Genomic DNA, 13,970 nt, shown 5'->3' on the forward strand with positions numbered 1-13,970 from the left:
CGAATTCGAGCTTTCAAATTCGAATGCGAGTCGAATCAAATTTTAAATTATTCGAGTCCGATTCAAATACTAAAACACCCTAATGTAAATCATCCGTAACGATATATAAAAACCTACCCTGTTTTGAAACCGCCAGCTATGACTCACTTCACTTCAAGGTGTCCTTGTGGTGCCCCTTGTATTTCCTAGAAAAATGCAAACATATAAATAATCGGTAATATACAACTAGTCATCATATTAAAAAAATGCATTTTTATATTTTGATTCAAATCAGCAAATATAGTAATGTTATGACTCCAAGATCAGCAAATATAGTTTTTAAAAGATTGGGTTTTGCATTCAAAAAGGGGTAGCGGCGCAGCTTGTTGCCCGCTTGCCTTCTGTTTCAATGTAATCCAATAAACAATCATATATTATGTCTAAAAAAAAGGTCTCGTTACTTCGTTATTCAAATCCAACTCTAGTGATTGCTATTTAGTGTTTTCACAATTAAAATCATAAACACCACACGTGAATGCATAGGTTGCTATGAAAACCCATGTGAGCCACTACCTTTTTAACTTTACAAACATAAACACATGTTGGAAATCATTAAAATAAGATTCGAAGACTATTTTCATGCAATCATAACTTGATTGACGGTGGTAATAAGTTGAAAATGAAAAGGCTGGTCTATTCATTAGTGTTACTACAGATTGAGTTTGTTAGTTGAGACCGATCATGTTCGAGCTTTATATCTGCACAGAAAGATCCATCATTATCCTCATTGTGGAATATTATTATTGTTATACCCGCATTTAAATCCTGCATGAAAAAGGTTTATTGTGGGTTTGTAATATGGTCTTCGAAAGGAAGGAGGCAAACGTCAATGACATACTGTGTGAAATAAAAGCGCTAAGTTTCTTGTGGGTTAGCAATAGGTCTAAGAAGTTGGACATTACGTGGGAGAGGTGGAGAGTATTTACTTTCGATGTATTTTAATTGTTGACTTTGTAGGTGTTTTGGTGTTTTCCTTGGCCTAGCATCTTGCTAGGTCGGCGTTTTGTCATTTATATAAATTCTTGATTGATTGTTAAGGTTTATTAATTTATAAGGGTTGATTAATGGTTACTAAAATAAGGCATTTGGCAGTGTTTTTGAGGAAGGAATAAGTTTTACGTGTATATTTCATTTATCCAATAAAATTATGATATCAATATTCTTATTTTAATAATTTATTATTCATTATATTTCTTTTTAAACTTGCATTGGACTTTAGAAAGTGAGGAGAAAAAGAATGGTATGGCAGTATTCATATTATAAATTATTTGAATAACTATATACGAAATTACATGTATTTATGATAAATTAGGGGTATGATGGCCTAACACACAAGAACGTCATCGTTCAAGAAATGAATATATTGGATATTATTTATTTATTTTGAGAGAGAGAGAGAGAGAGTCATAGACAAGAATGAGGTCATTGAAGAATTGTACATGAGAGACTCGCGTTACACCCTGGGTGTGTAAAGTTGGTTTGGTTTAGTTATAACTATGAGGAGTTAACCATAACCGAATGGCCAGTTAATCATATGAGTCAACCGTCGACTTTGGTTAAGGTTGGTTAATTGTCCAATATATAAACATACAACGTTCGGTTAAGACATATTAATCATAATCGAATTGTTGGTTAATCACGCATTCACTTAACCATAACCATTGGTTTTGTTCGGTTATTGTAAAACTAGGTTACTAACCTGTGTGCTACACGAGTGGAAATTAGAAATTTCGTCACATAAAGAAATGTGATTATATATTTGAATATTAGATTATTTATTTATATAATACTTATAAAATGTTTTTTATAGCTTCATATAAGATTTATTTTTATTTTTTTATCTACTTAAATAAAGTTTTATATGTTAATTAGCATTACAAAAATTAGATTGGGCTAAAAAATTTTGATGGAAAGTCATTCTCAAATGGCAGCGAATTAATTTCTTCACACACCAACATGATTTATGATTACAAGTCATCCACATATCACATGAACAGAAATTATAAAAAATTACAAATATTATATAAATTAGGGCAATTTCACAATTTACACTAATGCATAAATATGAAATTACATATTATTCGGTCTACTTGATTGCTTAAACACTTCAATATCCGAATAGGTTCAAATAAAAAAAAACAATTATAAATTTTTAACTTAATTCAAAAAGTAGATCAAAAAACCAATCTCAAAGTATTAGTTATGAATTAGCGCATATAATTATATATGCCTTAACATAACTCATTCTTCACTAATCTCCAACAAAAATATGAATTTGCAGACCACATTCTACCATGCAAACTTAGAATCATGATGCACGCGTGTCGTAAAGTGACCCGTTTAGAGCATAATCATATTAATATCCTTTTAAAATGGCCAGAACCAAATTAATACATTTTGAAGATGACCTATTATGACCCGAAACAAATTTATACTGATACCATTTTAATACTTTTTTAAAATAATCTGATTACAATTTGAAGGTACACAATAGTCTATTTATTTATGAAATGGCTCAGATTCATTTAATTTTGTAGTGTTACCTTGGGTGATCTACCTTTGTCTATGATAAATTTATTAACATTCATATAATGTAAAATGGAAAATTAAAACTTTGATAGCAAACAACAAATAGGAAACCAAAAGTATATAGAACTCCTCATTTCCTACTTAATTTGAACGAACAACTTTGAACTTAAACTAAAATAGTTAATAATGTCGAGTTACTTTTCCCTTAGTTTCAAGAGGCTCTTCACATGCCTTCATCCGCGCGACCGAATCATCAGGGGTAAAAATTTAACCTTTTTTCACAACCTATGAATTCAAAAAGATTTGGCAGATCCTATAAACAAATTGAAATCTTGAACTATTCATATAAATTGGAGTCACGAAACTGTTTGGAATATTAATAAACGTTTTGAAGTAAACTAACCATTCATGTCCGGTGGTTTCACATATGATCCATCCACATGTTCCATTTCACTAAGGGTTGAGCAATCAAAAACCAAGTTGGTTTCATTCTCGCATAGGAACACATCATGTCAGAAGATACATTGTTTTATCACGCTTGCTTGGATTCTATTGCTCTTTTTAATTCATTATGAATGAATAAAATGTTAGTTATAAGACAAAAGGTTAACAAAAATAATCTAGTTTTGAAAAAAAAAAAAGTTAAAGAATGGTAAATTATATCTCATCTGTTAGTATCATCTCTATTGACCAATCTTCGTTTGGTTTGCTTTTGTCCTTCAAATGTCACATCTTAAGAATATGAACCTTCAAAACACAATCTTTTTTTAGAACATCGTGATCATTCAATAGGGTAATCTTGGGTTGCTCCATTAGCCTGTTTGTCAAATGATAAAATACATATTGGAGTATGTAAAATGTGTATTGCTATGTAATAATACAAATGTAATTATAGACCTTGAATGTTAAATGAGGAGAATGAGTTGAAGAGAACCGGCATAAAAATGAAAGAATTAGTGAGGTGTTATATTGTTATACAATTGAAGTAGCTATTCAATTACTTTTTAAACAAAAATTATTAAAATTATATTTTTTGTAATTATAATATTGTAAAATTAAATAAACTTTAATTCTCTACGAAAATGTCAAATTTTAAAAATATACTTGTAATCATAAATCATGTTCGCGTGTGAAGAAATTAATTCGCTGTCATTTGAGAATGACTTTCCATTAAAATTTTTTGGCCCAATCTAATTTTTGTGATGCTTTATATTATTTTCAAATAATAGATAATAAATATCATATGCGTTTCTAAATGTTTATCAAAGTATTGGCTGATCTATATATAGTAAACCAAAATATTTTACAACTAACTCTTTAATAAATATATTAATAATAGTTGATTGAAATGGAATGTTGTTTCAAATTAATTTCATTTAAATTGAGATTATAGAATTAAATTAGAATGGAACTTACGATAGTTAATGTATGCATCTACATATAAATTACAATTTAAATAATGAAACTATAATTGGAAATGCCAATTAAATCGAGGTTATAGTGCATTATTGTACTTAAGTGGGAAGTTACCATACTTAATATATATTTATAAATATAAATTAAAAATTAAATTAAATAATCCAGTCATGACTGCAAAAGTTACAATAATTCAAACCGAGATTTTAGCAACTTTGATAAGTTACTGTATTTTGTTACATATATAAATAATTAATAACTTTATTATTTATGCTAGATTGGTGTTATATTGTGCATAGAATTATATTATTATGTGAAGTTCTGAAATGAATCAAAATATACCTTTAACTCAATTGACATGCTATTAATTGTAATAAGATAATGTTCCACCTTATAGAGCCATTGAACATAAACATTTGTGATTTAGAAGGTGCCAAGACCGAATAGTTTGTCAACGTTGGTATCTATAATATCGATGCTGCATAATAAATAATCAAATCATAAGAAAAAATTTATCCATAAAGGCAAAAATTATTAAACCCAAAAACGTACAAAAACCAAAAATTGAAAATTCAAAACGAATAAACGACATCTAAATTACACAAACCAAAATTATGAATTTACAAAAAGTCAATTTCATGCTTTGAAAGTCAAATTATGCTTTGATTCAAAACGACATCTGAATTATATATTTGGTTTGTACAATTTATGCTTTCATTCAAAAAGTTAATTCAAAACGAATAAAAGACATCTGAATTACATATTTGAAAGAAAATCTTCGCAGATTTTAGAAAACTACAAACCATCAAAGCATGGAATCACGAAATATAAGATTTTGTGGTAAGATATCTAGTTATTCAACCACCTATAAACCATCAACATGGTTTCTTGAACTATTGGAACCGGAATTTCAATTGGCGTGTGAAAATCAAATCGGTAAGAGACATAAGGTTCGGGTTGGGTTCTGATTTGAAAATATTCAAGGAGTAATTCCCTTGAAGATTCAACAAGTGATATAATACAGCTTCAAGATATTATAAACCATCATTGTCAAACTATGTAAACCATAAAGTCAATTTCAGTAAAATGTAATAGATAAAGTATTATACAATATACGAATTAACACATATGCAGTAGTATTATAATCCACGATCTAAAACCTTTGAAACAAAAACCTTTATTAAAATGATAAACGGAGTTTGAGAAAACAAAAGCCTTTGTGAAGAAACACTAATCGGATCCCGGGCAGGTTACGGATAACCTGGGGGTTAAATAGATGTTTCCCACGAGGGGTTAGACCCGACAAAGATGGTTCTTCTGATAACCTGCAAAACAGACACCGTGAGCTCGTCACTGAGAATGGGGGGGGGGGGGGTTCCTCCTTGTGACCACCCTCCGGCGTGAGAATCAGACTAGATTGCTCTTGAATATAAATGTATATTAAGAGATTGCTAGAGCAGATATCAGGTATAATATGTAATACGAGATAGTATATGATGATAAGATATGATAAGAGATGATGATCATACCATTTGGGGTATTTATAGCCGAAGGTAGGTTTCCAAGAAGGTGTGGCCGGCTGAATAGTATTCCTGTTCTACCAACTGTGGCCTACGCACGTGCCCTGCTGGTAGTTGGTGGGTAGGCAGCGGCTGACAGTGACCAGGCCTGCTGTGTACTATTCCTTTTCCACCAACTGCCGGCTATGCACGTGGTATGACAGGAGTTGGTGAGTAGGCAGCGGCTAATAGTGACATACAGTACAAGAGCATGCTGCTCGCCATACTGTTGTCAATAAGCTGTCGTATCTTTGGTCAGATCTTTTGCCCATACCTCGTCAGGTACAGTACAGAAGATCTTCCCGTATCGTACGGACTGGCTTATCTGGGCGGGAGTATTCCCCCTCCCGCCTTTGTGCGGGATTGCTCCCGGCTTTGCTCATTCCTTCAGGTGACAACTGAATTATTGAGAGCTAAGTGCCTTGCGCGTGTAGCCTTGCTGCGCGGGTGGCCTTCCCTGATGGCTTGTATCCGCAGCTGCGGGAACAGGCGGAGTACTTCACCATTGGGAGGCATTTCCTGCGGGAACAGCTTGCGTACTGCGCGTAAGGACGTCACGTCTCTGAGCATGGTGGGTCCTGCCGATCCAGTTGGTTTCTGCGCAGACGTCTCTTCAAGGTGAGTCTTGCGGGTCCAACTGGGCTCTGCTGGGACCTACCTATGTATTATAAACCATCATTGTCAAACTATGTAAACCATAAAGTCAATTTCAGTAAAATGTAATAGATAAAGTATTATACAATATACGAATTAACACATATGCAGTACTATTATAATCCACGATCTAAAACCTTTGAAACAAAAACCTTTATTAAAATGATAAACGGAGTTTTAGAAAACAAAAGCCTTTGTTATAATGATGTGAAACAAAAGACAAACATTAACAAAATGATACGAGTCATAAAATTCATCACCACAAACTAAAAAAAAAAAATTAATCTTTAGTACTTCAAATCATGCAATAGAACAAAAGATTGGATATAAAATATGCGGAATCAGAACTTACAAAGATCAATTTATGAAGAACCGACTGAATTATGAGAGGGAGATTGAGCCTAGGGTAGCAATTACCTTGAAGAAGATAGAGATAGTCGAAGAGGAAGGTCGGAGCTATTCTAGATTTAGGGTTGTTGGAATGAGATTAAGAGGTAATGGTGACTCTGAATTAACATTTGCAAATCGGGTTAAAATATTGAATACGGGTCCGTCTAACATTGAATTTGATTTTATTTATTTTTGATTTATTATAATACAAAGAAATTCTAGAAATGACTATTATTTATAGAAATAACTCAAATGGACCAATAAGAATGTGCCAAGTGTTCAAAAATTTAATTTTTTTAATAGAGATATAGATTCAGTTTTCGATTATGGTTCGATTTGCTCACACCCCTAGTTGTGATGACCTAATTCAGAAAAGCCTTACCAATTAATTTAACGCCCATAAACAATTGAGTTTTAACTAAAATTATCGAATTCTTTAATTCTCTGTACGTAATGGATATAATTTTTATTTTGGACATCATACTCGTCACTTTGAAAACCAAACTTTAAAATATGTAAGATAATATTATTCCCTAAATATGGATAGAGATTGGAGTGTTCTTAATGCTTGTACAGCTAGTCTTTTTGTCATTTTGCATGGCATGATTGTTTCACAATGCAATGCAAACGTACGTATACAAAATAATTAATTAATTAATATCATATCCAAGTGCTTTTGTAAGTGTGTGTATTTTTATTTGTTTATACATTTTATATTCGTAATAGTTGAAGCCCCCACATATATTATTATTGGGCATCTATATATAACCATAGCTTTTAGAATGAGGGTCAAAGTAACTTTTAATTTATTTTAACTATTGTATTAACGGCAACTTAAATAATCAAACGACAAAAACATGACTGACATTATTATTCCTATTATCCTCCTTTATTTTTAATAAAAATCATCATAATCATACTAGCCAACAAGATCAGATAAATAACAGCTTGCACTGATTCATTATAGTAGAAAATCAGTGAAAGCTATAGAAGTGACGTAAAACGTTATATATCTCTGTTTAAAAAGAACTATATTATATCAAAGGGACATGCATGTTTGCGTTTTTATATAAGCCAAATTACAAAGGTTTCATTATTGAAGAGAAACAAATGCAAAATAATACAAACAAATCATGAAAAAATAAAAATAAACGTTATGGCTTTGCCAAGTTATTCCATTATGAATTCACACGAAGATGGATGTCCAAGCCAATAAGCCATCCAGGCAGGACTTTAGAAGATGAAACTGTCATATATTTCGGCCTACATGATATGGTCACAAAATCAATTATGGGGAATATCACATCTTTATAGAAAATATATTGAAAGCATATAGAATTTATAATATTTTGTATTTGATATGTTATACGTACAGAATATGAAATCATTCAAATCATGGTTCTCATTCACATTGTAAAAGTGTGTACAAGCTAAGCTAGTATTTATAGACAACTAAACTTATACGCTAACTATTAAACATATTAAACATATGCGCTACATATCAACCCCCCCCCCCCCCCCCCGGCAAGTTGGAGGTGCTTCAACTCCGACTTGAAAATTAAATTGATGCTAGCTGCAGCCTGCACACAAACCAATTAACAGCTCCAAACTTTTGCAGAAGCTCCACGACCATAAGGCATTTTGGCAGCTTCATGTTGTTGAGATTCATCTTTACGTCTAAAATCATTCAAATCATGGTTCTCATTCACAATGTAAAAGTGTGTACAAGCTAGTATTTATAGACAACTAAACTTATACGCTAACTATTAAACATATTAAACATATGCGCTACATATCAACACCCCCCCCCCCCCCCCGGCAAGTTGGAGGTGCTTCAACTCCGACTTGAAAATTAAATTGATACTAGCTGCAGCCTGCACACAAACCAATTAACAGCTCCAAACTTTTGCAGAAGCTCCACGACCATAAGGCATTTTGGCAGCTTCATGTTGTTGAGATTCATCTTTACGTCTAAAATCATTCAAATCATGGTTCTCATTCACAATGTAAAAGTGTGTACAAGCTAGTATTTATAGACAACTAAACTTATACGCCAACTAAACATATACGCTACATATCAACAGAATACAAGTACAGAGATCGAAGCCGGTGCTTGCAAACTTTGAGTATATTTAAACAGGTTTTAGGATCAAATACAAATCATTCTTAACATAAAAATAATGAGAACCAATTTGCTGTTATTATTAAGTTTGTTTTTACAAGTGTTTGCTGTTATTTTTTGTTCATATTTGCTGATTTCCGATTATGAGACGTTATAAGTATTTGTTGATTTACATTTTGTTGTTATTATTAGGGTTTTTTCTTTGTTATTATAAAGCACTGCTTATGCAGATTGGTATTGCAATTGATATTGTTTCTATGCACTCATTTTTTATAGATTAGCATTGTTTCTTACGATCTCATGTTAAAATCATTTTGTACATGAACTACGGTGTTCTTGATTTATTTATTTATAATTCTATAGTTAACTTTCTGTTACATGAGTATTTAAATCATTTTACTCATTTATTCTGTTACCGACCATTACTTAAAGCTAGTTCCATAACAATTATTGTATTTGACAAAAAATTACAAAATTCGCTTAATAATACGCATAATATATATACAATTCATATCATACTCATGATCTACATACTTTGTTGCATTACATGCTTATTATCCCCTAATACCTTGATATAATTTGTCGATCACACCATATATCACATGATTGAACACGCATTAGGGTTTTCCACACTGAATAAGTCAGCATTTGAAGCACTGCGATCATGAAGAGACATCGGTGATGGAGGAGGCAGAGGTCGACGCGGATATTCCATTACATACCCATGATTAGCATAACCTTCATTTCCGTACCCGTGATTTGAAAACCCCAAGGCACCATAATCTTGATTATAATAACTCTGATTATACACGGGCATTGTGTATATATAAGGGTTATGTCTGTAATATTCAAATTTATTTATCATATCCGAATTTTTTTCCTCGTTTGTACCACCACCACCATCAGCGCCGTCTGTTTTTTCCTCATCATTTGACTTCTTTTTGTCACTCTCAATAGTTGCGACCTTTGCCTTGTTATTTTTCTTTTTCTCTTCTCCTCCACTGCTATCTACGAATTTTTCTATATCGTTTTTCTTTTTATCATCATCGTTGTTGTCGCCGTCTTTCTTACTTTTACCGTCGCCTTCTTCAACCTTCTTTGCAATGGCTTTCTCGCCATCCTTGGGCTCTTCCTTTTTACCCTTGTCTTCTTCTTTTGGAGGGACAATATCGACATTTCGCTTCAGTTTGTCTTTTAAATACGGTATAAGTTCTTTCACATTCATGGTTCCTTTCACCGTGACCAAGTTCTTGCTGGCATCTGGTTTTACCATTTCTACCCCTGTCCACAATAAACAAAACAGACAACATTAAAGCAAATAACCACTACTGTGTAAAATCAATAATCTTTATACTTTGTTGTTTAAAACTTCGAACTTTAGGGGCAATAGTCAGGTAAAGGGGAACGGGTTCGGCTGAACTCGTAAATTTTTTTTTAAAAAAATAGTGTTATATATTCGTGAATTTTGACATCGTAACCATAGAAATTTCGACATTGAACCCGTAGAAACCTTTACACCGAACCCTTAATAACCATAACAGCAAATCTTAACCCACATTTCAATTAAAAATAATAATTTTTTTTAATTATTAAAAAATAATTAATTGTTAAGCTCATAACATCAATCTTTGGCATTTAAATTTGATTTTCGCTATTTTTAACTAATTTTTATTATGTGACTACCCGAACTAGACAGAAAAACCCGAATGTTAGACAATCGGTTGTCTATCTCTTAAAAATTTCTAAACCCAAAGGAAAATAATTTTGGCTACGCCAATACTGTTAAACCTCTTAAAATAAAGAATACCATCCATAAATACTCATATGAATTGATATGATAAAAATGTTTTGGTATTTTTAGATAAGTATACTAGCTACCTAATACATCATGAAATAACTTTTAGTAATTCAGAGTTTATTTTAATTTGATTAAACGAAATAAATATTAAATTATTAAACAAGAATATATGGAGAGGTTTGAGTCGTTAGTAACATATTGGACGTATTCATCCGTCTAAATCAAAATTTTGTACCTTTAGCCTTGATGATGTACTTTTAATGTAATTCTTTTTAAAATTATATAAACTAATAATTATTTAATAATTTTATGAGAATTTCGTAATCAACTCACCATCAATCTTTGAGATGATTCGTTTAATTTTCTGTGCGCAGCCATCACAATGTAATGGAATCTTCAACACAACAGTAGTCGACTGAGGCTAAATAATCACCATGGAAATAAATAAAATTAAATAAAATATCATAAAAAATGTAGGAAAAAATGAGCTAAGTAACTAATGCATGGTACCTCTTTAGGTTTATCATTAGATTTTGCCTCCGGTGGCTTCTCATCGTCTTTTTTCACACCTTCATCTTCCTTTTTGGGTTTTGGAGATATAATTTCGACCTTCTTCTTCGTCTTGAACTCGACTCGCTCCTTGATACGAACCGGATCTACTTTCCCGGTTATAGTTAGCTTGTTGTTGACAGAATCGGCTTTTACAGTTTTCACACCTAAATATATAAATAAACGTGATGGTTATATACATGTAGAATTCAGTGGCGGATCTAGAAGAAAGTTAAATGATACGTAGCGTGGTCTAAAAGAATTTTTTCAAGGCATCCGATACATAAAACGAAAAGAAAAAAAAAATGCATTAAAAATATACTTCAATATTACCCCTTAGCCTATGCTAGATCCGCCCATGTAATGATTAATGCTCAATATTACAATTAAGTTTGATCCATGTTTACTACCTTCAATATATTGTACGGATTTCTTGATCTTTTTGGCGCATCCAGCACAATGCAAGTCAAGCTTAAGGATAATAATGATCGGCCCCTCGTCAACTTTCTTCGTGTTATCAGCATCAACGATCTTCTTTTCGTCGCCTTCTTTTTTTGCGTCGACGTCTTTCTGTGGAAGCAAGTAAATATTTAAAAAAATAATAAGAAAAGACTGAAAACAAAGGGAATGGAGTGGATGGATGGAAACTCACCTCACCCATTTGAGTTGAATTCTTGATAATAATTTTTGGGGGTAGAGAAAATTGGAACTAAAAACTTTAGGGATTTTAGGCAAATGTAGACATTTATATATAGGGGAATTGGATGTGGGTTGTGGGAGTTCTATCCTCACCCAACTTGTCACCTTGTGAAAGTTTTATCCCATACACATAACACATATAATATGATATTATAACCACTCAATTTAGATTCCCTAAATAATATAAAAGGTATGAAACATGCCTAGTGGTTTAAACTTTTGTATATATAGTATATCACTGTAGAGGTGGACAACAAAACCGGTTCCTGGAGGTGGAACCGAATCGGAACCGAACCGGTTCCTACCCGTTTTTCGTAGGAACCAGTTCGGTTCCGTTTTGTAAGGCCCCGAACCCGGTAGCCCTACTTTAGCGTCGGATTTACTCATAAACACAGTTCTTCAAATCAGAGTTTATTAAAACTTTTCGCGGAATATAAAACATCAATCATTTGTTACAAAACATTAAATCTTTTCTTTGATACCATAACACAAAACTTTATATTTAAAACATCTTTACTTCTTTCTTCAGATGCCAGCCGTTCAATCCATGCCGTGTGTCATCCTCATGCTAACTCTATAATCAGCTCACCTGCGTGCATACTAAAAGTCAGCTACGCTGAGTGAGTTCTAGATAATCACATAATCATACCATTCACATAACATTATATTCTTTCATTCACACTTTTATACTTTCATACTTTCTTACATTCGTACTTTCTTACTTTCATACTTTCTTACTTTCTTATGTATTAACTTACTTTCATATCTTATGTTATAAAGAGCATTACGCCCTACATTCCTCGAGTATTATTAGGGCTCGGTACCCTCTTTCCTCGAGTATTATTAGGGCTCGGTACCCTCTTTCCTCGAGTATTATTAGGGCTCGGTACCCTCTTTCCTCGAGTATTATTAGGGCTCGGTACCCTCTTTCCTCGAGTATTATTAGGGCTCGGTACCCTCTTTCCTCGAATATTAGTAGGGTTCGGTTCCCTAGTTCTCGAATATTAGTAGGGTTCGATTCCCTCTTCGTTACCATACAACCATACATCATACCTCGAGTATTATTAGGGCTCGGTACCCTCTTTCCTCGAGTATTATTAGGGCTCGGTACCCTCTTTCCTCGAGTATTATTAGGGCTCGGTACCCTCTTTCCTCGAGTATTATTAGGGCTCGGTACCCTCTTTCCTCGAATATTAGTAGGGTTCGGTTCCCTAGTTCTCGAATATTAGTAGGGTTCGATTCCCTCTTCGTTACCATACAACCATACATCGTACCTCGAGTATTATTAGGGCTCGGTACCCTTTTCGTAACCATACAACCATACATTATCATTTCTTTCTTCTATTATCTATATTAAGTTCATACACATAAACATACATAACATACTTACCTTATACATAGCGTTACAACCTGACAGTACGTGCAATATCCGAAGATCGTTCACGTACCATCAAGCAATCGTTCATACATTTCACATTATCCACATAAGGCATACACTTATCTCTTTGGATAAGCGTATTAACAAACATATTGAGTATGCACACAGCCCCGAAAACATAACACATAAATGGGGCTAGAAACTCACCTGAACACGGTTACGTTCACCGTTAATCGTAATCCCTTTCTTCAGCTGTGCACGGCTGACTGTATAACAAGTACACGTATCAACTAACTATCACTTCTCATAATGTATTTCTATCTTTATATGACCCACAACGAACGGGGGTCCGGGGGCAGCGCCCCTGGCAGCGGGGTCTAGGGGCGGCAGCCCCTAGCAGGGTCCAAGGGGCAGAGCCCCTGGCTGGGGTCGAGCTGCCAGGTCAGCTTGGAAAAATTTTATTTACATTAACTGTCTTAACACATTTTCCATTAGGTTTTTAATCTATTTTCTAAACGAACTTCACTTCAGGCGAAGTTAAACCTCGGGCGAACTTGGCTTCAGGCGAAGTTAAACCTTAGGCGAACTTGGCTTCAGGCGAAGTTATCCTTAGGCGAAGTTACACTTGAAGGCGAAGTTACGCTTGAAGGCGAAGTTCATCAGGCGAACTTATTCTTGCAGGCGAAGTTATCGCGCTGCAGATCTGTTTGCCCATAAATCCTTCGTTTCTTAGCCAAATAACTCGATTTTGGTACCCACGGAATCGTATGATCGGCGCCTACAAATCCCAACCATCAAATCGGCCTAAAATCGACGTTTTAGGGGTCCGATTTGGGC

At 33.5% G+C, this 13,970-nt stretch overlaps 1 protein-coding gene across 1 annotated transcript; it reads right to left on the minus strand.

Moving 5' to 3' along the window:
* Positions 1-9,196: 9,196 nt before the first annotated feature.
* LOC143574559 (uncharacterized) lies at positions 9,197-11,816 on the minus strand. The gene is made up of 5 exons (XM_077059152.1): positions 11,709-11,816; positions 11,467-11,626; positions 11,018-11,223; positions 10,841-10,928; positions 9,197-9,990 (listed from the first exon to the last, which is right to left on the minus strand). Exons 1-5 carry the CDS (start codon positions 11,715-11,717, stop codon positions 9,308-9,310), a joined length of 1,146 nt encoding a protein of 381 aa, XP_076915267.1. The 5' UTR covers positions 11,718-11,816; the 3' UTR covers positions 9,197-9,307.
* Positions 11,817-13,970: the final 2,154 nt, after the last annotated feature.

The sequence above is a fragment of the Bidens hawaiensis genome, unplaced genomic scaffold (assembly GCF_021521415.1).
Source record: "Bidens hawaiensis isolate Kalapana, Puna unplaced genomic scaffold, B.hawaiensis_p1.1 tig00001412_1, whole genome shotgun sequence".
Lineage (NCBI taxonomy): Eukaryota > Viridiplantae > Streptophyta > Magnoliopsida > Asterales > Asteraceae > Bidens > Bidens hawaiensis.

What these genes read in the sequence shown, in the direction of transcription:
- LOC143574559 (XM_077059152.1), bottom strand. An exon ending in ATCCGTACAATATATTGAAG is followed by an intron (nt 11,224 to 11,466) that starts GTAGTAAACATG and finishes TTATATATTTAG; the next exon opens with GTGTGAAAACTGTAAAAGCC. An exon ending in CTAATGATAAACCTAAAGAG is followed by an intron (nt 10,929 to 11,017) that starts GTACCATGCATT and finishes GTGATTATTTAG; the next exon opens with CCTCAGTCGACTACTGTTGT.